The following is a 23607-nucleotide window of genomic DNA, read 5'->3' as shown; positions in this document are numbered from 1 at the left end:
AAATAATTACTATTATGATAAAGAGGACTTTTATGAATTAACGAATCGCAATAATTAAACTCTTGCTTAAAAAATACTTAACAGCGATACACCAGTCGCATTTATAACCAAGAATAATGTACAAAAAAAATTCGAGTATAAGTGTATAACCAAATTATTGAATTTGAGCTATAAATTTTATTCATTTGATAGACAATGCCGTTATCATATCCAAAATTTGAGACGAAAATTCCTCTTTTTTTTTTTTTTTTTTTGAGTTACAACTCAGGTACATTTTGAAAAGGAAAATTCTCTTGCTAAGTACTTATAAATTCCACACTTTTAAATGACACAAGTTCTAATAAAATAATTCAGTGTGTTGTGAGTGGAGAAATAGTCTCAATTTATTAATTATAAGTGAAAATTTACTAAAAATAGACTGGGTACAATTATTATGGACGAATAAAGATGACAAACTAAATACATTTAATTATATGGACGGATAAAGTATCTAATTCTACTAGTAGTGTAGTGCAGTAATATTGCATTGAATGACAGCATAATGAGACGCATGGTCATACGAAAGAGTCTCAAAAGTGGCGTAGCCACGAGCTAGCCGGAACTTTCCGGTGCCGCCCACCACCGCCACCTCCCTCACCCGCTCGAATTGGGCACTCGTCCCTTGCAATTCCAAGGTGCTACCCTTATACTCTTCATTGATGAACACAATCGATATTAAGACATGTGTGTTGGACCCATCTAGGGCTGACGTCACATATATACCTTGGGCCCGAGCAATTTGGGCCGAGCTTTCCTCAACCCCTTCGGTTATCGGATCGTCCGTGCAGAAAATGGCCCCAAATTTCGTGAAACTAAGCAGCCCGTTTGACTGGCCCGTTATCTCGATCACGGTCGCGTTAGGCCCGCCCGAATAATCTTGGAAGTAGGTTGTCATTTTAGTCTCTTTGATAAGCCCTAATTCTGCATTTGAAAATGTGAAAAATAATGCAATAAATATTAGAGAGATAGGTAATTTAATTGCCATAATTGACCTTAAAATTGCAAACTCGAAATAAAAGTGGAAATATATTTTTGATTTGTACTTGTGTTTTTGTATAATTTGTTGCTTTCGGGATGTTTTTATAACATAGATAGCTGAAAAAGAGCCAAAACTTAGCATATGAATCATCGATTAATTAATGGGATTTGGATTAATTTCATAAAATACCTCTTCTTGTACTTTAGTTCTCTGCTAAGTATGATTAATATTTGTTTATATGAAATTGGGCACTAGCAAACGACATATAGAATCCACGTCGAGAGTCTGATTTGATTTCTCTATTTTTTGGGCCCTATTTTAGCGAGATGATATCCAGTGTCCCATAATTTTATGTGTGCCACTGTGTTCCATGTTTATAAATATTATTTTAAAAATATTATTTATAAAAATAAAATTTATTAGTAATACTATGAACTATATTTAATTTTTATTTTAAAAAATTAAAATTTTTAAAATATATATACCATCACAATTGAATTTATCAACCTATTATTAGATAATAAAAGTGAAATTAAATGACAAAAAATAATTATATACCTAGATTGATGGAATAAACCCTAGTTAATAATCACAATATTAAATTAAAACATACAAAGTTGAAATTGAAGAAAAAATATATAAGAAAATGAATAAAATTTAAACATGGGACACAACATTAATGGCACACATAAAATGTGGTACACTGAATCTCATTCCCAAATTTTTGGCTTGTGATGAAATGATATTTTTGAGCACCATTCGCGAGTTTCGCTCACATTTAGTCTACATTAGTATAATTATTTATTTTGTTTTCTATTTAATTATATATAATACATAAAAAAAACTATTATTAACATAATTAATTTTACGAAATAATCCAAATACTAAAGTTACTCATGGTATGTGTGTATCATAAAATTATTCCACGTTGAATGAGATGTTGAATTATGGAGCTTGAAATCGATTTTTTTGGGCATGTTTTATTAGTGTGGGTTGGATCATTATTAGTTGGGCAAATTGCATGAAAATACCCCACTTTATACCAAAATCTGATTTTTTTTTTTTGTTGCAAAAATTTCAACTACCTTTCAATTTGTTGTAATGTCCGGCCCGTTAAATTTTCCGGCCAAATTAAATCTTAGTTGACAGCCGGAATGCCAACGTGGCATTAAAAATGCCAAATCACACCCACCCTCCCCTTCCACGTCTCTCTCTCTCTCTTTCTCTCTCTCTTCCCCCTTCCCTCTCTCCCTCGACGGCTCTCACCCTCTGTCTCAATTCCTCCATCGCCGCCACCTCCTCCCCGAATTCTGGGACCTCCGCAGCAACGGTCGCCGCCCCCAAATTCCAAACAACTCGCCGGACTTCCTCCCTCCACCGCCCCAGATACCCAACAACCCCGCTGCCCCCAAATCAGAAATTGAAGAATGAAGAAAAACTTTCAATTCTAGAAAATAAAACTTTAAAAAAACGCTCCTAAATCAAGGAAAATCGAGAATTTCAGGGGTGGGGGGGGGTCTCAGAGATGTTATCATCATCGACCTTTTTCCCGGCGAGGATTTCAAGAAAAATCGAGGGGCGGCGGCGCTGCTTGGTTAGGGTTTACAGAGGGGCGCCGTCGCCCCAAATACCTTTCAACCCCGTCGCGCCACTTCCTCCTCCGCCCAGATCTGTCAAGATTCTCGGGTCTCCCCACATCACCATCTCCAACTCCCTGTTTTCCACCACCCAAATTCTCGGGTCCACCGGCTTGAGGGCCGACGCTTTTTAAAGCCGAAGAGCGGCGAGCAAGCGAGTTAGGGCTCACCCCCTTTTCTCAGGCGGCGGCTCTGGTTTCCATTTGGGCACAACTACCTATTTTGTTATCAGAAGAACGACAACCGGTGATTTGAGAAAGGAGGAGCAGGAGAGACGATGAGAGAATTTGGAGGGCGGCGGAAACAGGGTGTGGAGAGAGAGAGAGAGAGTGACGTGGGAGGGGAGGGTGGGTGTGATTTGTCATTTTTAATTCCACGTTGGCATTCTGGCTGCCAACTAAGATTTAATTTGGCCGGAAAATTTAACGGGCCGGACACTGCAACAAATTGAAAGGTAGTTGAAATTTTTGCAAAAAAAAAAAAAAAGATTGTCAAAAAACCAGATTTTGGTATAAAATGAGATATTTTCATGCAATTTGCCCTTATTAGTTATATAAAGCTCGAAGGTACTATACATTAGGACACACCTGTTTTTCATGTCTAGTTGAGAAATGTATGTTATATATTGTATGTGAGCACGGCTCAAGTTTAATCCACGTCAGTGTTGCTTTTTTTTTTACACTTATTTTAATTTTAATACCTCATAAATTTTTATTGAAATTATTAATTTTATAAATTATATAAAAATTAAAACTTGATTTGTTATTTTTATTAATTATTTGATGGGGAAAATTAAAAAAGTTGAGTTTTAGTTTTTATGTAATTTAAATAATTAATAATTTCAATAAAAATTTATTAGGTATTAGAATAAAAATAAACATATAAAACAAAAAAAATATAACAATAACGTGGATTAAACTTGAGCGATGCTCACATAAGATATTATAGCATAACATTTCTCATTACGGTAATGTTGTTTGGCCGTATGGTAAAAACTTATAAAATTCATGCATTTAATTTTTTATGTTTAAAATAAAAATAGTACTCCGTATTTAGTTAGTTTTATTTTTTCACATATTGTAGCTATTTTTCTTTATTTTTAATAATTTTTTAATTTAAAAAAATTAAAAAATTATAAAAAAAATTACATTGTCTACAAAATAATAAAACTAGAAATATATTTTATTTTTATTCTGAACAAAATTTTTGAATACATTGAGTTTAAAGCTATTATGACCAAATAACATTACTCTTCTCATTAAATAAGATCAGTTTGACTCTTTCATCTGCTAGTTTTCCATACCAAGCATCCATTTACAATTAAATTTTCAAGTACTATGTTGAAACATGGAGTTTGAAGCTACTGAATACCAGACCAACCATGATCGCGATGATCCAACTTTTATCACTACATTTAATCGAATACCGACTAATTATTCTGTCGGTAAATCCTAAATTCCGTTAGTAATAAAGAACACCGACGGACTTATGACGGACTTCATCTAAAGTCAAAATAATAATCGATAAATTATTTATCGACGAATCACAGTTGCTTTTCCGTCGTTTTGCTATCAACACTGGTGAAAGCAATAACGACTATTAAAGCAATCACAAAAGTCACCATTGACACTATCCCAAATGTAAAGAAGCAGCATCAAATAAACGTTGGTACATAAATCTTGATTCTTGAATAAAATTTTTTTTGTTGAAACCCAAATAATAGGATGACAAGTCGGGCTACGCCCCTTTGGATCACAAATGTTGTTTCATGATTGTGATAACCAACATTCATTAGCATAAAATTAAGAGTTAATTAAGAGTCTAAGCTCGATCAGAGATGTCATTCGAAATAAAACATGAAAGTCTTGTTAGGAAAAAAAAAAAAACAGATAAGATATTAGCTAGTGCAATAACGAAAATATAAATAGGATATTGAACCCTAGCCTCAACTTTGTCCCGTTAGCAAGTACTAATGTACTCAATGAGCATGCATTTTTTGAAACATTGCATATTTTCGTAAACAGTGACGGAGGGAGGGGGCAGTGGGGGCACTGGGCCTCACTGGAAATTTCAAAATAATTACTAGTATAGTACTATAGTAATATTTATATTTTTAGTTAAATATATGTAGTTTTAATTCTAAAAAAAATTCTATTTTTTTCCTTAAAACAATCATAAATTCACAATATTTTTTTAATTTAGGTTGATGTTATTTTATATTGTTTGTTATTATTTTTTATTGAAAGAGTAAATTTGAATTTTGAATTATCTATAATGAACGATCATAAAGAAAATAGTAAATTTTGAATTGTAAATGTAACTTTTTTTTATAATCACCTTGCAATTTACTTTCCATGTTTATTTTACTTTTTAAATTATGTTATGGATTGTTTGTTTTAGTTTCTTTATTAATAATATTTTTTTAATTATAACTTGATCTTATTATGTATTATTAGATATTATAGTTTTCCTTAATAAAATTCCATTTAATATTAGGTATTATTGCTAATATATTTAAGTAATTAATCCTAGTTCATATCAGTTATTAGCTCAAACCATATGCTAGTTAATTAGTTTTCATTTCTTTTTTGTATATATGTTATTTGTATTTACATTATTAATGAGGATTTAGTATTTCTTTAGTTATGTGAAGTAGCGCGTTAGTGAATGAATCCAATTATTACTTTTATTTTCAGATATCAAGTTATTAATTTTTATTAATAATCCTAAATTTTGTTATGTAAGTTTTTAGGACATATTTTGATTAATCTTAGTACCTCAAATTGAAAGAGATATTTTTGAGTCTACATCGAAAGAGATTTATTTTAAATATTACAATGAAGTTTTTATATAGATAATTTTAAAATACTAAATGTAAAAAAAATACTATATGTTATAATATAGCAATGCCTAGCTATTAATTTTAAACGATGCATTGTACATAAAATATATTGATAAAAAATAATTTTATTTTTAATATATATATATATATATATATATATATTATTTTTAAATTATTATAAATTGGGCCCCCCTGAAACAAAATCCTGGCTACGTCAATGTTCGTAAAGACAGTTTATCCAATCATTTAAAAAGATAACTTAGAAGGTTTTAAATAAAAGTGATTCTAAGCATGCAAAATCATTTCTTTCATTTGGCGCCATTGTCACACTCAATTCTGATACTTGTTGTGATCCTAGGACAGATCGCTTTCTCCTATTTACTTGAATTGAGGGCACAATAATCCAGACAAGTTTAAATTAACCCCGGGACGTTACTCAGGCAGGTCTTACATGCCCCGGAACACATCCCGTCGAGCACCCTTATAACGCCTCATACATGATGGAGATCAACCCACCGAGTCAGTTAACAAGTGTATACAATCCTCAAACGACGTGTTATGTCATAAGAGAACCGCATACAATTCATTGTTGCGAGCCTTAAACAAAACTGAGCACACAAAATATTTTATTGGATAAACAGTTTGCATTTCATAAAATATTTAGAGCTTAATAACTTAGTTATACATTTGAAAAGTAAGCCAACCTGATTAGGCAAAGCCTGAAGATCATAAATACATAAACTTGTCTTGGAAAAGCAGCCCTAATCCTCTTGGTCCACAACGTCCACAAGAAAATCTATTCATAATAGGCCTCGTGAAGCTAACTTAATGTCTTAGTGGATGTGCTAAACATTCTTGATTCATCACACCGAATTTTCAAAATTTAATGTATAAATATTGAAAAAGTAAAATACTTTGAGTTAAAGACACCAACAATATCCTTACTCAATTTTCATTGATAATTGAATTTATAAATAAAGCCAATTTAAATCATAAATACTTTTATTGCAAAATGCAAATGCAATTTCATTTCATGCTTAACTCATGTAATAAGTTATTATACTTATATGCATATAATAATATTATTATGCAATTTATTGTTTAGTAAATTAATTAATCAAACCTAAATTAAAGTATACTTAAATAATAATTTAACCTTAATTAATAAATAGCTACTCTTAAAATAATTTGCAGCCCAATTCATTATATAATAGGGCCCAATATCTTCTCATAAATTTAAGGCCGGATTTAAAGTAAAGCTTGCCCTAGCCGTCCCCTAAAATATCAGCCCACAATTTTTTAAAAAATGGGCCCAAACTAATATAATGAAAGCCCAATAAAATAAAATAAAATAAAAAGGTAAACCCCTTCTTTCTTTCTTCTTCCACAAACAGACACAACACAAACAGCCTTCTGTTCACCTCTACGCCAAACTTATGAGTGTTAGTGTAAAGATTGAGCAGTATTATTTTGCCCTTTATGTGTTCGATGAAATGCTTAGGATGGGCGTTCCAATTGATAATTACACAAGGAATATTGTTGTCAACTGTTGTTGTCTCTTAATAGATATATACTCTGCTTTTGCTGTAATGGTATTCTTTCTCAAGAGAGGTTATGAACCAGATGTCGTGACTTTTGGCACTCTCATAAAGGGTTATTCTTAGTTAATAAGGAGGCTGAAGCCATGAAATTGTTTGAAAAGATTCTGGATTTAAAACTTTGCAAGCCCAATGATGTTATGATTCTGCACGTGATAGATGAGCTGTGCAAAGGTGGACAGGTCATTGAAGCCCATGATTGGCTCCACATTAGAAAATAGTGGATGGAGTCTCGACGTTAAAGCATATAATGCACTAGTTGATGGATTTTGCAAGGGTGGAATGGTGGTTCTATCCGAAATGGTTGGGAAATGTATTTTACCTAACGTTGTCACTTATAGTTCCATTATTCATGCATACTGTAAGGAAGAAAAGATGGAAAAGGCTGAGAATATGCTGGAAATTATGATGCAACAACATATTTGTCCCGATGTCTTCACTTATTCTTTGCTTATTGAAGGGCTCTGCCTGAAGGGTGAAATCGGAAGAGCGAAACAGTTACTTGATTCCATGGTAGAGAGGGGCCTTAAACCCAATATTGTTAACTACAACACTTTGTTAAATGGATATTGCAAGAAGGGAAGCGTGGATGAAGCTTGGAGGAGATGTGCAGGAGAGAATTCGTGGTTAATTCCGTTATCGTTTATGCTTTGCATGATAAACTAAGAATTGGAGAAGGTAAAGATGAGAAATTGCAAGAGATTGTTAAGAAAGTTTGTGCTCAAAATTGAGAGAGGTCTCAATCTACTCTCAGCTTTTCTTTTGTCTCTAACGCTCGGATTATTCAAGGGTTATGCGATGTTGGTATATTACAAGGTAATTTTGCTTTTAGCATTGTAAATGCAAATGCTTTTGTGGATGTTTGCATTTATTGCTAATAATTTTGCTTTTGGCATTGTAATTTTTCTTGGAGATGCTTACAACTTGAATTGATGTTTAAATCTTGAGAAATTGTGCAAATCATGATATCCTCTCCTCTCACACACATTTAAAGTGAATTTCCTTTTGGGTGCGTTCTCTTTGGTTGTAAATTTATCATATGAAAACGAGGGATAAACAAAATTTCACTTTTTAAATCCTTTATTTCTTTTCCCTTATTTCCTATAAAATAGAATTTGACCCTTACTCATTCCTCATTTTCACTACAAATGAGGGATAAAACTTATGCCTTTCAACTCTTCCAGTGAATGAAATCGTTCTATTGCAACCACTTCATCAACATGACTAGACTAACAACAATAAAAAATACCTGACTTATGCTGCGAGCCACAAGGCATAAGCTCGGAGGAGAAGAAAAACCAGGACTCGTCACCGGCTCTGGATAGATGTTAACCATCGATTGAACACCAGATGTATCCTGTCCATGTATCTGCAAGCACTTATAACATGTAAATCCAACTGGACTTCTTACCATAATCCTCTTTTCCATTAAGGATTTAAGTCAGAATGAGCAACAAATGAAAAACAGTGTCCATCTTTTCCAAAATCCTCAGGGAAACTTCTTACCATGAAATTTTTACATTCATATGCATAGCCTTAAGGGCTGAACTAAGGACACTATTACAAGGATGCTCTAACTTAGCATGCCACAGGCTTACATCAGGGGAAGAATGAGCTACAAGGCAGTTGACTGGAGATCTGGTAGAGTAAGGAAGATATGAGAGCTTTGTGAAGTCCAAGTGATAGAGATCATTTTTAAGTCTGTCTTCCGGTAGGGTTTGATGTGTAATATTGTCCTTGACAAAACAAAAGTTGGAGTGAAATTCGAGATAGACACTATTATCATATGTTAACTGAGATATGCTTAGAAGGCTTTTATTAATGTGTGGAACAAATAAGATGTTGTTGAGAGAGAGAGTTTTGGAAGAAGTAGTGCAAGGTAATGTTTAACTGATACTTGACTTTAGTATCAGTTCGCTGAATCCACGTGGCTCGCATTAAATAATCAGTCGTAACTTATTCTTGGACTGGTTAGTCATATATCAGTATTTGACTTTGCCTTAATCGTCACATAGTCGGCAACTTCAGTCTTCAGTTCTCCGACTTCAGTCTTCAGTCTTCAGTCTTCAAAACAACAACTAAACTAGAAAAGAACTCTAACACTTGATTTCGAACAGTTCTAGTTTATTACAAGTGAAACCTATTAATTTTGGTATCATAAAAACTAGGATTAAGATATTTCATTAAGTTCCCAACAATACCTTTCAATTGGATGGATGAGCTCACACCGTCATCTATGCCCTCTACGAACCGTCAAGTATAGTAGTATCGTGTATACCCCTAGTATAGATAATAGTTATTAACCGTCGAGTATACTTACTTTATTTCAACGGTTATATATGTATACTTGACGGTTTGCAACCGTCAAGTGTTATATAATACATGATACTCATAATATTTTTTCTTGACGCTTTCTGATTGTCATGTATAACATAGAGCATAACGATTCTTGGTATTATATATATGTAGACTATCATGACGTTTATACAAATATACTTGACACTTTTGAACCATCATATAAGCGGGTATACATTACGTTTTGTAATATTTGACGGAAAATGTGGTGCTGCAGTAGCAATAAGATTGAACGACAAATAGATTCAAGTGAAGAGAAGATATTTTCTTTCTCACTCTCTCTCACCTCTCTGTTTATCACGTGCGTAATAACCAATGAGAAAATGAAAAGGCAGAAAAGGATCCAGGATTAAGGATTTTTTTTTCTCACTCACGCTCTCACCTCTTCGGCCGCTGGAAAAATCTTGGTAGTAGAATTGTACAAACTGCAAGAATACAAGTAGATATAATTTGATTTGATGGATGCCGTAACCTGTAAAAGAATTTAAATTGAAGATTATTGTGAGTTTTATGCGATTTGGTTATAACTTTTTGAGACTTATTTATAGAGTCAAGGGTTTGACCAACTAATAGTGTATTTTAAATATAAAATAATTAAGAATATGACGTGAGGGTGTTTTTCTCTTCCGGTAACAATCATTTGGAAAAAAGATAAAGAAAGATACTTCCCCTCTAATTAATCACTAGGTCGGGGATTTTGTATACCACCTAGAGAGGTGGTATACGTAATACAAATCTTAATTATAATTATTATTAATTTTACATAATCTTAATACATCATACCAAACAACATATTATATTTTACAGATTTTTTAATACTTTCTACCAAACATGATATTAATATGACGTATAGTAAAAGACATCCTAGTCAAATATATCTCACCTTATCCCATACCGCGTACCAAAGAAAATAAAATATTTTAAAATTAATAACCTATTCGTTTTAAATTCATTTTGATAATTTTTATACCATATTAAATATTCTGACGAACTTAAACTTAAAATGCACATTGAATTTTTTTTATAAATTAAATTTGACAATGTTTAGAACAGAATTAATATTATAAAAAAAAGAAAAAAATAGTAAAAAATTGATGGAAGAAGAGAGAGAAAAAAATGGAGGGAGAAAACTCTTCTTTTATACTCCCTCCGTCTCACAAAAATATGAACAAAGAGAACTGGCACAGGTCTTAAGAAATGTTAGTTGAGAGTTAAAGTGAGTGGAAAAGAGGTCCCACTTTAAAAAGTGTTGTGAGAGTAATGAATTAATTAAGAAAAGATAGTGGTGGGCCATAATGGTTTTTTTGTAAATAAGCGTAAAAATGAGGGATGAAAAATAAGGGGATAATTTCCAAAAATAGTAATGTTCATGTTTTTATGAGACGACCCAAAATGGAAAAACGTTCATGTTTTTGTGAGACAGATGGAGTATATTATATAGATATAGATTGAATTTATAAATAAAGCCAATTTAAATCATAAATGCTTTTATTGCAAAATGCAAATGCAATTTCATTTCATGCGTAACTCATATAATAAGTAATTATACTTAATATATGCACATAATAATATTATTATGTAATTTATCGTTTAGTAAATTAATTAGTCGAACCCAAATTAGATTCTACTTAAATAATACTCCCCCGTCCCACGAATCTTGACACGTTTTTCTTTTTGGGCCGTCCCACGAATCTTGACACATTTCCAAATAAGATAATAATTAGTACATTTTCTCTCCTACTTTATCACTTTTATTACCTTCTCTCTCCTACTTTATCACTTTTATACTTTATTAACTACACACTTAAAACATTAATCTACAACTCTTTAATTCCCGTGCCGAAACCAAACGTGTCAAGATTCGTGGGACGAAGGGAGTAACTTAAACTTAATTAATAAATTAATAAATAGGTACTCCTAAATAATTCGCAGCCCAATTCATTATATAATAGGGCCCAATATCTTTTAATAAAGCAGGCCCAAGCTGTCCTTAAAATATCAGCCTACAGTTTTAAAAAAAATCGGCCCAAATTAATATTAATGAAAGCCCAAGTTCGGCCGACAAAACAAATCAGCATAAAATTTTCAGTAAATTTTGTACCTTACTTCAGATCTAATCTCTCTTTCTTCACATTAAATCTCACCGCCGATTAAGGATGATGGCCAGAAGAGCTGTCGTTTCTGCAATTGATCTCATTCATCGAAGAGGATTTCTCAATCGACGGTCGCATAAATCGGGTATTCTCTCTCCTATGTTCTATCTCTACTCTTCCGAGGCTTTTCAACCTAAGCAGCCCAGAATCGATTTCAGCTGTGTTAAAGAATTAAATGATGCTATTGAATTGTTTCATAAAATAAAGAGTATGCGGCGAGAGCCTTCTGTTTACCTCTACAGCAAACTCATGAGTGTTAGTGTAAAGATTGATCAGTATTATTTTGCCCTTTATGTGTTCGATGAAATGCTTAGTATGGGTGTCCCAGTTGATAATTACACAAGGAATATTGCTGTCAACTGTTGTTGTCTCTTGAAAGATATATACTCTGCTTTTGCTGTAATGGGATTCTTTCTCAAGAGAAGTTATGAACCAGATGTCGTGACTTTCAGCACTCTCATAAAAGGGTTATTCTTAGTTAATAAGGAGGCTGAAGCCGTGAAACTGTTCGAAAAGATTTTGGATTTAAAACTTTGCGAACCAGATGACGTTATGATTCTGCATATGATTGATGGGCTGTGCAAAGCTGGACATGTCATTGAAGCCCATGATTGGCTTCATAGATTAGAAAGTAGTGGGTGGAGTCCCAATGTATACGCTTACAGTGCACTAATTGATGGATTTTGTAAGAGTGGAATGGTGGACAATGCCTTCAAGGTTCTATCCAAAATGGTTGGGAATGGTATTTTGCCTGACGTTGTCACTTATAGTTCCATTATTAATGCATACTGTAAGGAAGAAAAGATGGAAGAGGCTGAGAATATGTTGGAAATTATGATGCAACAACATATTTGTCCTAATGTCTTCACTTATTCTTCGCTTATTGAAGGGCTCTGCCTGAAGGGTGAAATCGGAAGAGCGAAACAGTTACTTGATTCCATCGTAGAGAGGGGCCCTAAACCCAGTATTGTTAACTACAACACCTTGTTAAATGGATATTGCAAGAAGGGACGCGTGGATGAAGCTTGGCTTATTTTTCTTGAAATTCCCGATAAAGGTCTCGAGCATGATGTGCACACTTATAATACCATGATACATGGATTATTCAGAAATGATAGATTTGCTGAGGGCTGGAAGCTTTTCGAGGTTATGAAAGCTCAAGAAATACATCCCAACGTGCATATTTATAATACATTATTGGATGGGTTGTCGAAGCGTGGGAAGGTTGATGAAGCTCTGCAGCTGCTGTCCGAGATGGTGGAGAAGGGCATATCGCCTAATGTTGTCACATGCAGCATATTGATAGATGGATATTGCTCGCATGGCGAGATGGTTAGAGCTAGAGAGCTCTTCTATTCTATGGCAGAGACGGGGATCAATCACAATATATTCACTTATTGTATCTTGATTAAGGGATACTGCAAGGCGGGAAACCTTGATGAAGCGTGGCGTTTCTTTGATGAAATTTCGCGAGTAGGTCTCAAACACTCGACTGTATCATACACCACGATGATGCATGGGCTAATACGCCTAAGTAGTTTTTCAGATGGGTGGAAGCTTTTCCAAGAAATGGAAGCTCATAATATACATCCGGATCCCCACACCTACACCATTTTGTTGGATGGCTTTTGTAGGATCCATCGGATTAGTGAGGCGTTGGCATTTTTGAGGGTGATGGAGGCGAAAGGCGTGAATCCTAATATCGTAACGTATGGTGTTCTGATCAACGGCTTGTGCAAGGGCCAAAGACTTGATGAAGCTATAAGGCTCTTCAACCATCTCCGTTCCAATGGCTTAAATCCGAACGTACAAATCTACAGCATAATGCTCGACTCCCTCTACAATGAAGGGAGAGAAGGGGAGGCTAGGAGGTTGATGGAGGAGATGGAGCGGAGCCGCTGCGCGCCTAATGGTGTGACGTTCAATATTATTGTGTGGAATCTGGTGAAGAGCAAAAAGGTGCATGAGGCGATTCCTTTCTTGGAGGAGATGTGCAGGAGAGAATTCGTGGTTAATTCCGATACCATTTATGCTTTGCATGATGAACTAAGAATTGGAGAAGGTAAAGATGAGAAATTGCAAGAGATTGTTAAGAAAGTTTGTGCTCAAAATTGAGAGAGGTCTCAATCTACTCTCAGCTTTTCTTTTGTCTCTAACGCTCGGATTATTCAAGGGCTGTGCGATGTTGGTATATTACAAGGTAATTTTGCTTTTAGCATTGTAAATACAAATGCTTTTGTGGATGTTTGCATTTATTGCGTATAATTTTGCTTTTGGCGTTGTAATTTTTCTTGGAGATGTTCACAACTTGAATCGATGTTTAAATCTTGAGAAATTGTGCAAATCATGATATCCTCTCCTCTCACACACATTTAAAGTGAATTTCCTTTTGGGTGCGTTCTCTTTGGTTGTAAATTTATCATTGGAAAATGAGGGATAAACAAAATTTCACCTTTTAAATCCTTCATTTGTTTTCCCTTATTTCCTACAAAATAGAATTTGACCCTTACTCATTCCTCATTTTCACTACAAAGGAGAGATAAAACTTATGCCTTTCAACTCTTCGAGTGAATGAAATCCTTCTATTGCAACCACTTCATCTTCATGAGAGATACTCAACTCGAGGTATTCATAGTAACACGGATAAGACATGCCTACTTCAACATGACTAGACTAACAACAATAACAAATACCTGACTTATGCTGCGAGCCACAAGCCATAAGCTCGAAGGAGAAGAAAAACCAGGACTCGTCACCGGCTCTGGATAGATGTTAACCATCGATTGAACACCAGATGTATCCTGTCCATATATCTGCAAGCACTTATAACATGTAAATCCAACTGGACTTCTTACCATAATCCTCTTTTCCATTAAGGATTTAAGTCAGAATGAGCAACAAATGAAAAACAGTGTCCATCTTTTCCATAATCCTCAGGGAAACTTCTTACCATGAAATTTTAACAATTATATGCATAGCCTTAAGGACTGAACTAAGGACACTATTACAAGGATGCCCTAACTTAGCATGCCACAGGCTTACATCAGGGGAAGAATGAGCTACAAAGCAGTTGACTTGAGATCTGGTAGAGTAAGGAAGAGATGAGAGCTTTGTGAAGTCCAAGTGATAGAGATCATTTTTAAGTCTGTCTTCCGGTAGGGTTTGATGTGTAATATTGTCCTTGACAAAACAAAAGTTGGAGTGAAATTCGAGATAGACATTATTATCAGATGTTAACTGAGATATGCTTAGAAGGCTTTTAGTAATGTGTGGAACAAATAAGATGTCGTTGAGAGAGAGAGTTTTGGAAGAAGTAGTGCAAGGTAAGACAGTAGAGCCAATATGTGTATAATAGGAAGTTTGGAGCCATTACTATACCTATTGTGATGGTTTCATTGCCATGATAAGGAGTTTGGTTTTTAAGGTTACTCAGATCAGGAGTAACATGAGCTGAAGCTCCTGAATCCACCTACCAATCTAATTTAGATTGAGGAGTAACAGATGCTATAGTGAAAGCAGATGGAGAATGTTGAGTGGTTTGAGATCTAGCAACCTGAGAAGAAGTATGTTGCAGCATGTAGGTGTTAGGAACAAAATCAATAGAAGCAGTATGAACTTGTGTTTGAGGTGTAGGAGGTGGAATGGACTCGGGTCCAGTGAAGCTTACATCAAACCTTTTGTAGTATTTTAATGCTACATGATTAGATTTGCCACAAAGTTGGCAAACCTGCTTGTTGTTTGAGGAGAACCTACCTCCTCCTCTTCCACGGTTGCTAGAACCTCTGCCAGTTTTGCCACCATGACCACCAAAATTCTATAGTAATAAACAATATTTGCCTACGTACGGTTGAAGTGTCTGATTTACAATAGTAGTGAGTACAGATGCTTGATTCTATAATCGAAGTTCATGAGTTTGCAGTGCAAATTGCACTTCATGAATGATCATTTCATCAGATCTAGAGGAGAGTAACACACTTATACTCTCAAATTCAGCTCCCAATCCTTGAAAAGTATAGGATATGAGATCTGATTCAGAGATCGGCTTGCCTATGTTGAACAGTCGATCAAAGATTTCTCTGAATTTGAGAATGTATTCATCAATAGTGGCATCATGATCTTTCTTCATTAGTTGAAGTTGATTTCGCAGCTGCATTGCTCGAGCCTTGGATTGTGAATGAAACAAGGTCTCGAAAGCACTCCAAATTTGAGCCGATGTTGTACAACGACCAATATACTCCATCATTTGAGGAGTAATAGAAGAGAGTAACCAGCTAAACATAAACTGATCACGACGCAACCAAGCAATATAAACCGGATTTGGATTGGTTTCTGCAGAAGTAGACTCCAGAAACTGAGAAGGAGATTCGGTTTGAAGTAAGATATCTTCAAAACCATAGGCTCCGGCAGTTGCGAGCACTTGAAATTTTCAGAAATTGTAGTTATTGCACTCCAATTTAAGAGTAATTGGATGCATTTGTGGAAGTGTGGAGTTGTTTGGAGATGAGGAAGACATAACTGGAATGAAGGTAACCGTCGAGTTTGAGAGATCGTGATGAAGCGGACGCAGAAAACACAAGGATCGAGAAAAAATTTAGCAGCTCAATACCATGTTTATTGGAGTATCAGTCGCAGCAACTTAGCATAGCTTATTTATGTTAACCTTTTTCTGTTAAATAGTTAGTTAAGAAGGTTAAGAAGTTGGTTACACAGTTAGCTATCTTGTTACGCAAGCTATTGTATAAATACAATATGTAATCTTCTTTCTCTTTGATTTCGATATATATGAAAATTACATTCTCCACAAATTCTTTGCAGTTTTCATAGCTATTCTTCTCCTTTAGCATGGTATCAGTTTCCATCAAATAAGATCTGCGATTTTCGTGATCTTATCATCTTCTCTTTTCGATTGATCCTAGCAATCATGTCACAGACTTCCGCAAATAATCTCCCAAATTTACATCCAATGATCCTCAGATTGGATTGATCCAATTACTCCTTCTGGAGAATTCAAATCCCCAAATGCCACATCTTATTCTTCATTTCTGCCATCTCAAACCGAAAATCCGATTCCAAATCCTGTTTATCTTCAATGGCTACGGAAAGATTAGTTTTAACAAAGTATCCCTAAGGGCTCGTTTGGTACGGATGGTTAGGGTGTATAATATACTTATGACACCTTAATATTTTGCTTAGTAAGAAGTAATACGAAACACAATGTCCTTTATAAAACTAAAGCCCGAAAATATTATACTGATTTGAGGGATTCTGTATACCACCTACAAAAGTGTTATACGTAATACAAATCTTAATGAGCAAATATATAAAACTGTCCACTTTCATATTGTAAAGATAAAAAATGTCCACTAAGATAAAAATGATAAAAAATGTCCACTTTGTGGTTGAAAAGACAGAAATAACCCTCACTTTAAAATAATAAAAAATATCCACTCACTTCTACCCCCTCTCTCCTCTCTCTCTCCTCACCTTCACGTCACTCTCTCTCTATCTCACTACCGCCACCACCTCTCCCTCGTAGCATCCTCCGCCGCCGCCGCCGCCGCCTCCACCATCTCTCTCGACGTCGGAAATCCGCGCCACCAGAAGCTCCTCCGCTCAGCGAGTCGAGATCTGTTCCATCTCTCTCTCGGCGTCGGAAATCAGCCGCCTCGTCGCCTCCGCCATCTCCTGCTTCACCCCCGCCGCTCCGCCGCCACTCAATCTCCGCAGCGCCGCACAGCCACCACCACCGCGGCGCCTCTTTCTATCTCTCTCTCTCGATTCTGACTTGGAGAGCTTCGCCAACAACAACGAGATCTCGTCGACAATGATCGACAGATCTGGACATTTTGGAGCTCGACAATGGTGGCTGGGCAGATCTGGCGCGGCCGTGAGCTGCCCACTGAACGGCAGATCTGGCGCAGGCGATAGAGGATGGGGTCGGATGGCGGTAGGTGGGGTGTTGTCTTCGACATCTTGCTCCAGATCTGGTGAGTCGGCCGTGGGACATATACGCCGGGGATAGCCGGTGGGACGCGGTGCTAGACGCCGAGATATTGAAGGACACCAGGATGCAGGGGGCCCACCAGGACAACATCGTGTACAGGGAGGAGAGGGTGAAAGATGGGGCGGAGACGGCGCTGCTCATACACGCCATGGAAGAGGCCTTTGATCTCATCAGGGTGGGGAGGAGGCATAAGGAAGATACGCCGCAGCTGCTGGGCCTCAGCGAGTGGAATGACCTGCCGGAGCTCGGACCCGTCGGGGACATGCTGGCGGCGCCGGATCTCACTGTGCCTGTCTCTGTTTTGGTTGTGCAACACCAGAATATCAAATCTATTTAATTCATTACCTACATCTGTATATACTAATTCATGTTTATATTAATTCATTTTTAAAGAAATTATTTCAATCTAATTACCTATAGACTTGTCCAAACTGTGATTAATTTTTACACCATCTCCACACTCAAACTATAATTAATTTGCAGATATTCTGTTTGAGGTAACGTTGAGGGTGGAAAACAATATTTTCACTTATTTTTTTATTTATTTTTTGTATGTATAGTGAATCATTTTCTTATGAATTCACAACATAATATTCTTGAATTCACGCTCAGATCTATGAATTCACAACTTAATGTTCTTCAATTCACAATCAACTCGATGAATTCACAATTTAATATTCTTGAATTCACAACGAGATCTATGAATTCACAACCAAACTAAATTCTAGTTTTAGTTGTGAATCCAAACTTTAAAAACTCAAATTCACAACTATTTGAATTCACAACCAAAATAAATTATAGTTGTGAATTAAATTCAGGTTGTGAATTCGACTGGTTGTGAATTAAATTTTGGTTGTGAATTCGTTTGTTGTGAATTCACAACCAAAAAATTCTAATTGTGAATTAAATTTTGGTTGTGAATTCGACTGGTTGTGAATTAAATTTTGGCTGTGAATTCGACTAGTTGTGAATTCACAAACAAAAAATTCTGGTTGTGAATTCGACTGGTTGTGAATTCTCAATTCACAACCAGTGTGAATTCACAACCAAAAAATTTTGGTTGTGAATTCACACTGGTTGTGAATTGCGGGATTTTTTAAAGGGGTGATGTAAAGTGGACATTTTTTTTAATTTTTAATGTGAAGGGTATTTTGGTAACAGTGGACATTTTTTAAGTTTTTTATTTTAGTGGACATTTTTTATCTTTACAATATGAAAGTGGCCATTTTAAAAATCCACTCTTTATTATAAATATTATTAACTTTACATAATCTTAATACATCACACCAAACAACATACTCCCTCCGTCCACGAAATAAACTCCCAGTTGGGGTTCGGCACGGAGACTAAGAAAGCTGAAAAAGGTGGTGTAAAGGTGGTGTAAAAGACTAAAAGGGTAGTGTTTATGTATTATTATTACTTTTACTAATCTTTAACTAGCAATTTGATAATAATAAAAATAATAAGGATAATAATAATAACAATAATAATAATAATAACAATAATAACAATAATAAGAATAATAACAATAATAAGAATAATAACAATAATAATAATAATAACAATAATAATAACAACAACAACAACAATAATAACAACAACAACAACAACAACAACAATAATAATAATAATAATAATAATAATAATAATAATAATAATAATAATAATAATAATAATAATAATAATAATAATAATAACAACAACAACAACAACAAGGATAAGGATAATATTAATAAGGATAGTAATAATAATAATAACAATAATAATAATAATAAGAATAATAAGGATAATAATAATAATAATAATAATAATAATAATAATAATAATAATAATAATAATAATAATAATAATAATAATAACAATAACAATAACAATAACAACAATAATAACAATAATAACAACAATAATAACAATAATAACAACAACAACAACAACAACAACAATAATAATAAGAATAATAATAATAATAACAACAACAATAACAATAAAAATAATAAGGATAATAATAATAATAATAATAATAATAATAATAATAATAATAATAATAATAATAATAATAACAACAACAACAACAACAACAACAATAAAAATAACAATAATAATAAGGATAATAATAATAAGGATAATAATAATAATGAAAATAATAATAATAAGAAGAAGAAGAAGAAGAAGAAGAAGAAGAAGAAGAAGAAGAAGAAGAATGACTAATTACATAATTAATGGTGGAATAAAGTGGGCCCGATATATAAAAGTGTAGTAAATTTAAAAGCAAGGAAGGGTATAATTGTCCAAAAAGCAAAGTAGGAGTTTATTTCGTGGACAAATATTTAAGGGCAAGTAGGAGTTTATTTCGTGGACGGAGGGAGTATTATATTTTACAGATTTTTTAATACTTTCTACCAAACATGATATTAATATGACGTATAGTAAAAGACATCCTAGTCAAATATATCTCACCTTATCCCATACCGCGTACCAAAGAAAATAAAATATTTTAAAATTAATAACCTATTCGTTTTAAATTCATTTTGATAATTTTTATACCATATTAAATATTCTGACGAACTTAAACTTAAAATGCACATTGATTTTTTTTTATAAATTAAATTTGACAATGTTTAGAAAAGAATTAATATTATAAAAAGAAAAAAATAAAAAAAATAGTAAAAATTGATGGAAGAAGAGAGAGAAAAAATGGAGGGAGAAAACTCCTCTTTTATATATTATATAGATATAGATTGAATTTATAAATAAAGCCAATTTAAATCATAAATGCTTTTATTGCAAAATGCAAATGCAATTTCATTTCATGCGTAACTTATATAATAAGTAATTATACTTAATATATATGCACATAATAATATTATTATGTAATTTATTGTTTAGAAAATTAATTAGTCGAACCCAAATTAGAGTCTACTTAAATAATATCTTAAATTTAATTAATAAATTAATAAATAGGTACTCCTAATTAAATAAATTAATAAATAAGTACTCCTAAATAATTGGCAGCCCAATTCATTATATAATAGGGCCCAATATCTTTTAATAAAGCAGGCCCAAGCTGTCCTTAAAATATAAGCCTACAGTTTTAAAAAAAATCGGCCCAAATTAATATTAATGAAAGCCCATGTCGGCCGACAGGAGCAGCTTCTTAGTAAATCGATACAAAACAAATCAGCATAAAATTTTCAGTAAAATCGCAAACTCCATTCATCCCAACCTGACCGATTAAGGATGATGGCCAGAAGAGCTGTTGTTTCTGCAATTGATCTCATTCATCGAAGAGGATTTCTCAATCGATGGTCGCAGCATAAATCGGGTATTCTCTCTCCTCTGTTCTCTCTCTTCTCTTCCGAGGCTTTTCAACCTAAGCAGCCCAGAATCGATTTCAGCAGTGTTAAAGAATTAAATGATGCTATTGAATTGTTTCATAAAATAAAGAGTATGCGGCCAGAGCCTTCTGTTCACCTCTACGCCAAACTCATGAGTGTTAGTGCAAAGATTGAGCAGTATTATTTTGCCCTTGATGTGTTCGATGAAATGCTTGGGATGGGTGTCCCGGTTAATAATTACACAAGGAATATTGCTGTCAACTGTTGTTGTCTCTTGAAAGATATATACTCTGCTTTTTCTATAATGGGATTCTTTCTCAAGAGAGGTCACGAACCAGATGTCGTGACTTTCGGCACTCTCATAAAAGGGTTATTCTTAGTTAATAAGGAGGCTGAAGCCGTGAAACTGTTCGAAAAGATTTTGGATTTAAAACTTTGCGAGCCCAGTGATGTTATGATTCTGCACGTGATTGATGGGCTGTGCAAAACTGGACAGGCCATTGAAGCCCATGATTGGCTTCATAGATTAGAAAGTAGTGGGTGGAGTCCCAACGTTAACACTTATAGCTCCATGATTAATGCATACTGTAAGGAAGAAAAGATGGAAGCGGCTGAAAATATGTTGGAAATAATGATGCAACAAAATATTTGTCCGAATGTCTTCACTTATTCTTCGCTTATTGAAGGGCTCTGCCTAAAGGGTGAAATCGGAAGAGCGAAACAGTTACTTGATTCCATCGTAGAGAGGGGCCTTAAACCCAGTATTGTTAACTACAACACCTTGTTAAATGGATATTGCAAGAAGGGAAGCGTGGATGAAGCTTGGCTTATTTTTCTTGAAATTCCCGATAAAGGTCTCGAGCATGATGTGCACACTTATAATACCATGATACATGGATTATTCAGAAATGATAGATTTGCTGAGGGCTGGAAGCTTTTCGAGGTTATGAAAGCTCAAGAAATACATCCCAACGTGCATATTTATAATACATTAGTGGATGGGTTGTCGAAGCGTGGGAAGGTTGATGAAGCTCTGCAGCTGCTGTCCGAGATGGTGGAGAAGGGCATATCGCCTAATGTTGTCACATGCAGCATATTGATAGATGGATATTGCTCGCATGGCGAGATGGTTAGAGCTAGAGAGCTCTTCTATTCTATGGCAGAGACGGGGATCAATCACAATATATTCACCTATTGTATCTTGATTAAGGGATACTGCAAGGCGGGAAACCTTGATGAAGCGTGGCGTTTCTTCGATGAAATTTCGCGCGTAGGTCTCAAACACTCGACTGTATCATACACCACGATGATGCATGGGCTAATACGCCTAAGTAGTTTTTCAGATGGGTGGAAGCTTTTCCAAGAAATGGAAGCTCATAATATACATCCGGATCCCCACACCTACACCATTTTGTTGGATGGCTTTTGTAGGATCCATCGGATTAGTGAGGCGTTGGCATTTTTGAGGGTGATGGAGGCGAAAGGCGTGAATCCTAATATCGTAACGTATGGTGTTCTGATCAATGGCTTGTGCAAGGGCCAAAGACTTGATGAAGCTATAAGGCTCTTCAACCATCTCCCTTCCAATGGCTTAAATCCGAACGTACAAATCTACAACATGATGCTCGACTCCCTCTACAATGAAGGGCGAGAAGGGGAGGCTAGGAGGTTGATGGAGGAGATGGAGAGGAGCAGCTGCACGCCTAATGGTGTGACGTTCAATATTATTGTGTGGAATCTGGTGAAGAGCAAAAAGGTGCATGAGGCGATTCCTTTCTTGGAGGAGATGTGCAGGAGAGAATTCGTGGTTAATTCCGATATCATTTATGCTTTGCATGATGAACTAAGAATTGGAGAAGGTAAAGATGAGAAATTGCAAGAGATTGTTAAGAAAGTTTGTGCTCAAAATTGAGAGAGGTTTCAATCTACTCTCAGCTTTTCTTTTGTCTCTAACGCTTGGATTATTAAAGGGCTGTGCGATGTTGGTATATTACAAGGTAATTTTGCTTTTGGCATTGTAAATGCAAATGCTTTCGTACGTTTACAAAAAAATGTTGTGGATGTTTGCATTTGGTGCTAATAATTTTTCTTTTGGCATTGAAATTTTTCTTGGAGATGTTTACAACTTGAATTGATGTTTAAATCTTGAGAAATTGTGCAAATCATGATATCCTCTCCTCTCGCACACATTTAATGTGAATTTCCTTTACAGTGTGTCTAAATTTTTTACAGGGAAGCTGAGACTACGAAGAAGCCTTTGTGTAAGCCGGATTCATCTACACATCCTTCTGGTTTAGGACAATGTGGACCCCAGGGAGCTCCAACTAGGGAAATGCTGAGGCAGTTCGTCGCACAAATTCCACTGCAGAGAATGGATAGATACAGCCGAGGAGCTCAGTTGGCCGATACCAATGAGTCACGACACGGCTGGTCTGCGGCTGTGTACATTAATTTCTCATAAGACTGTTTGGCCTTCAAATTGCATCTACACAATGAGTCATGATCTCTTTCAAGCTGTCATTATAAAATGATGGCTTGATATGATTTGTGGTTACTGTTTGCTAATTGAAGAGTTAAATCTGCACACGCATGAATGTGTTATCTGATAAAATTTAGCTCAAGTGAACCCCTGTCTTGACTGTGTATCCTCCCACGAGGCTCCACC

General features: G+C 34.9%; 4 protein-coding genes across 6 annotated transcripts; 3 read left to right on the top strand and 1 right to left on the bottom strand.

Moving 5' to 3' along the window:
• Positions 1-371: 371 nt before the first annotated feature.
• LOC131012766 (dirigent protein 22-like) lies at positions 372-1079 on the bottom strand. Its single transcript, XM_057940788.1, has one exon. It carries the CDS (start codon positions 1022-1024, stop codon positions 500-502), a length of 525 nt encoding a protein of 174 aa, XP_057796771.1. The 5' UTR covers positions 1025-1079; the 3' UTR covers positions 372-499.
• A 6175-nt stretch (positions 1080-7254) lies between these two features.
• On the top strand, positions 7255-7761 carry LOC131007869 (pentatricopeptide repeat-containing protein At1g62720-like). Its single transcript, XM_057934782.1, has one exon. The coding sequence runs from the start codon at positions 7255-7257 to the stop codon at positions 7759-7761; it is 507 nt and encodes a 168-aa protein (XP_057790765.1).
• Positions 7762-11521: 3760 nt separating this feature from the next.
• On the top strand, positions 11522-23244 carry LOC131012717 (pentatricopeptide repeat-containing protein At5g41170, mitochondrial-like). Of its 2 annotated transcripts, XR_009097423.1 has the most exons (2): positions 11538-13803; positions 23155-23244. XR_009097423.1 is itself a non-coding variant. In XM_057940708.1 (1 exon), exon 1 carries the CDS (start codon positions 11607-11609, stop codon positions 13716-13718), a length of 2112 nt encoding a protein of 703 aa, XP_057796691.1. In that variant the 5' UTR covers positions 11522-11606; the 3' UTR covers positions 13719-13950. The 2 variants fall into 2 exon arrangements, 1 of the variants encoding a protein (XP_057796691.1); XM_057940708.1 differs by lacking the exon at positions 23155-23244 and having other exon boundaries at positions 11522-13950.
• LOC131012721 (pentatricopeptide repeat-containing protein At1g62680, mitochondrial-like) lies at positions 20798-23313 on the top strand. Of its 2 annotated transcripts, XR_009097425.1 has the most exons (2): positions 20798-22939; positions 23175-23313. XR_009097425.1 is itself a non-coding variant. In XM_057940715.1 (1 exon), the coding sequence occupies exon 1, from the start codon at positions 20845-20847 to the stop codon at positions 22852-22854; it is 2010 nt and encodes a 669-aa protein (XP_057796698.1). In that variant the 5' UTR covers positions 20798-20844; the 3' UTR covers positions 22855-23045. The 2 variants fall into 2 exon arrangements, 1 of the variants encoding a protein (XP_057796698.1); XM_057940715.1 differs by lacking the exon at positions 23175-23313 and having other exon boundaries at positions 20798-23045.
• The last annotated feature ends 294 nt before the right edge of the window (positions 23314-23607 follow it).

This window comes from Salvia miltiorrhiza, chromosome 2 (assembly GCF_028751815.1).
Source record: "Salvia miltiorrhiza cultivar Shanhuang (shh) chromosome 2, IMPLAD_Smil_shh, whole genome shotgun sequence".
Classification (NCBI taxonomy): Eukaryota; Viridiplantae; Streptophyta; class Magnoliopsida; order Lamiales; family Lamiaceae; genus Salvia; species Salvia miltiorrhiza.
The sequence above is the reverse complement of the archived record's forward strand: the minus strand, read 5'-3'. Positions and strand labels throughout refer to the sequence as shown.